The sequence below is a fragment of the Adiantum capillus-veneris genome, chromosome 19 (genome assembly GCF_014529385.1).
Source record: "Adiantum capillus-veneris isolate H3 chromosome 19, ASM1452938v2, whole genome shotgun sequence".
Taxonomy (NCBI): Eukaryota; Viridiplantae; Streptophyta; class Polypodiopsida; order Polypodiales; family Pteridaceae; genus Adiantum; species Adiantum capillus-veneris.
Window position 1 is genome coordinate 60,976,885 of NC_140949.1, and position 3,573 is coordinate 60,980,457.

At 40.9% G+C, this 3,573-nt stretch overlaps 1 protein-coding gene across 1 annotated transcript; it reads right to left on the reverse strand.

Moving 5' to 3' along the window:
- Positions 1-263: 263 nt before the first annotated feature.
- Positions 264-948, reverse strand: LOC147434114 (PHD finger-like domain-containing protein 5A). The gene has a single exon (XM_086489889.1). The coding sequence runs from the start codon at positions 845-847 to the stop codon at positions 515-517; it is 333 nt and encodes a 110-aa protein (XP_086346015.1). The 5' UTR covers positions 848-948; the 3' UTR covers positions 264-514.
- Between the last annotated feature and the right edge of the window lie 2,625 nt (positions 949-3,573).

Here is a 3,573-nt window from a genome sequence, read left to right on the forward strand (position 1 = left end):
AAGATGTGCCAAACTGGAAACTGGTAAAACAGATTTTCCTTGTGGGTGAAGAATGTATGTTTTGATTGCTTGGAAAGAAGTCGATGTTGAGAGTGAACTTGACTTCATACCAGCAAGAGAGCCGTGACAAATTACAGTATCCAGACAACAATAACATTCACAAGCAAAAAGCAATCAACAGTTTTAAACCCGACACTATCAACTGCAAAGAGCATCACTCCAATTCCGCTGAAATGGACTGTTCATTTACCCACACCTCAAGGGGAAAGAAAAACCTTTTCTGAAATAACTATGCAGCATCCACCAGCAATAGGAGATAATTTAACATCAATACAGTATGTCTATCTGAATGGGTGCAAACCTCACAATTAAAAAGTGTCATTCTTTGCACTCTTACATCTGCAAGAACATGCTATCATAGCCCACAATAAGCATGACACATTTCAGCTGTATGTATGCAGCACCCCAACCTCATAAGGCACGACAAAGCAGAAGGTTGCGAGCTTGCACTGACCTATCTTTTTTTGAAACCATACTTCTTACGTTCATAGAACAAATCAGTTTTGGCACTGCCAAGGTTCACAATTTTGGGGCAACCATCTCTATCCTTCTCCTGCTGGGTGCACTCTTTGCAGTAGTAAGCATCAGAAATGCCAGCACCTCCGCAGATGACGCAGCGCCCTTGGAAGGAGCCATAATTGCACTCATCGCACACTCGAACCAGAGTACAGGGGCGCACGTACGAATCGCAAATCACGCACTTGCCATCGCACTTCTCGCAGAGTCGCCCTATAGCGATGCCCGGCTGCTTGCGACACATTATCAGATCAGGATGATGCTTCGCCATGGCTGCTCGTGAGTGCCTGCTTGCCCCGCGTGTGCTGCTATGCAGAGAGAGAGAGAGAGAGAGAGAGAGCGAGAGAGAGAGAGAGAGAGAGGACAGAGAGAGAGAGACTACGGTATAAAATAGAGAATTAAACCTAGGTTGATTGATTTTTTTTAAGACAATTGAAAGGGTCACGGTGGCTTTCTAAAACAATAAGTATGTGCCCTAGATTTCGAAAAAAGATGCATTAATCGAAATCTTTTGAAGATGCCCTGAAGGTAAAGGCACACGACGGTGTACGACGACAGAAGGAGCAGAAAGAAGCGAGCTGAAAGGGCCCTGTGGCGTCAAGGCAAGGGGCGCAGGCAGGAGGCGTCAGCTACGGGCGAGGCAGACCATGAAGAGCTCCAGACGTGGAGGGGCAGGACAAACGCAATTACTTTTTTTTTATACATAAGGCTTCAAGCCTTCAAGGCTCGGTGTCCTAGGCTTCAAGCCTAGGACACCGAGCAGTTTCGATTGGGACGGTTAGAGTAGTGATTACTTTACTCCGACGACGCCTGAGTTCAACTCCTTAAAATGAGAGGAGCTTTTGCTCCAGAATGAGGAGAATGAAATAAATCTCAAAGGGTATCAGCAGAAGATTCTAGGCAATATAATAACGATGTCACCAGTATGTCATTATGTCTAACTTTTATTATTTTGTGGAGTTTAATTGGAATGAGTGTTTGAGAAAGAATTGCCTCAGCTTAGCCTTGAGCCGGTTGAAAATCACGACTTGGTAAAGGGAGGAAAAACTGGTGAACTATGTGAAAAAATACTTTTAAAATCTTGCAAATTTCAAAAAAAAATTCTAGTATTTAAGGTTCTCTTCTTTGCGAGGAGGAAACTCGTCATCTAGTATTTAAGGTTCGCTTCTTTGCGAGGAGGAAATTTCATATTTTTTTTCTAGTATTTAAGGTTCACTTCTTTGCGAGGAGGAAACTCATCATCGGTGTTCAAAAAAGGTGTGTCTTAGCTTAGCCTTGAGCCGATTGAAAATCGAGATTAGCAATGGTAAAGGGAAAAAAATCGGTAAGAAAATACTTCAAAATCTCGCAAATTTGAAATTTTCTACCAGTAGTTTCGATTTGCATCTTTACATGCACTAGACTCGATCGCTTAGAAAAAAAATCTTTCTTGAACACTAATTGAATTAAGATATAGAATGCAAGAAAAGTCAATACATGTGAGACTTTGAAATGAAAGGTGAAATAAACATAACTCATTGGTGTGTGTGTATATGTGTGTGTGTGTGTCTCATATATATGTATGTATGTATGTATTTACTAGAATTATGCAAGGTGAAGTTTCACTTGGGCATTCTAAGACAATAGAATGCAAGAAAAGTCAAGACATGTCAAGGTTGAATGAAAGGCAAAATAAAAAGATCCATTTACTATTTTAAAATCGAAATAACATTTAAAGTAAATCTCAATCATCACTGAAAACATTGAACGTATGCCTAACTCGACTCTCCTCTAAGGCTTCTTTTAGAAAGCCAAAAAAAACTAGAGAATTACCTCACACCCAACCCTCGTAGGTGGAGGCAGCCCGACTCTTAAGGTGAGTCTTCTCGGCTGGATAAGGTTGGCCAAACCACATGGAAACACCGCTAAGTGCTAGAACATGTCTTCGAGCAGTTACGGGGTGTTGAACCCACCACCTTTGAACTCATAGGCTATGACTCTTCCAACTGAGCTAGCACTCATTGAATCGATTTTTATGCTAACAAATTAATTCTAGAATTGTAGGCACATCCTAATGGTATTCCTAATGGCTTCAAAAAAATTAAAAGGTATTCTTAATTCAAAGATTCCCTCAATAACAACAAAAACAATGCGCTAGTCTATAGCGTGCAACAACGGGCATAATGACAAAGCACGTAGATTTGCAACAGTATCGACTGGATGTGAGAAGAACGGATATAACATTGAGAGAGAGAGAGAGAGAGAGAGAGAGAGAGAGAGAGAGAGAGAGAGCGCAAGGACACTTTAAAGAAAAGAAAACGCTAAAGGGAAAATGAAGGAGAAGAGAAACACAAATGGACCAATGGGAAGTCGACCACCTCTTTATATGAACACAGAAGCTTTTTTGACTTTTCACCTTAGTATGTCTTTTGACTTTCCACCTTCATGTGTCTTTTATTTCCTAAACTCACCCTTCACTTACACACTTAATTTTTATTTTTTTGAAATTGGGGAGACCTAATAGCAGCTTCTTTTATTTTATTCATTTGAGGCCAAGATTCCTTTTTCCTCCCTGGCATGAGGTTATCCCCCCAATCCGGCTGCTCTAACTAAAATGCCTCGAGTAAGTATCGATCTCATTCACTAACTGCGAGTACCTAAAGCATATCGCCTTGAACCAAGTAGACATCGCAAACTTGTTGTTGAGCAAAGGTCTCTTAATAAAAAAATTTAAAAAACATCTACTTCTCCAAACATGCATAGCATCGCCAACAACGCATCTCTCATAATGTTTCACAAGTACGGGCAACAGCCCCGAAGCAGCACACTCTGCACTTTCCCGTAGACCATGAAGACCTGCAACATCTACAACAACGGAGACTCAATGTAAAAAATCTTTCGCTTCTCTCATGACAAGAAGGACTATTCGTTTTCTTGAAAGCATTTTCTTTTTTGAAATGTGCCCGAGACACTGGTAGCTTCGTATTTTATCGCACGTGAACCTTTCCAGATTCATTC

Coding starts and splice junctions, on each gene's coding strand:
- LOC147434114 (XM_086489889.1), bottom strand. CDS start 847: ATGGCGAAGCATCATCCTGATCTGATAATGTGTCGCAAGCAGCCGGGC.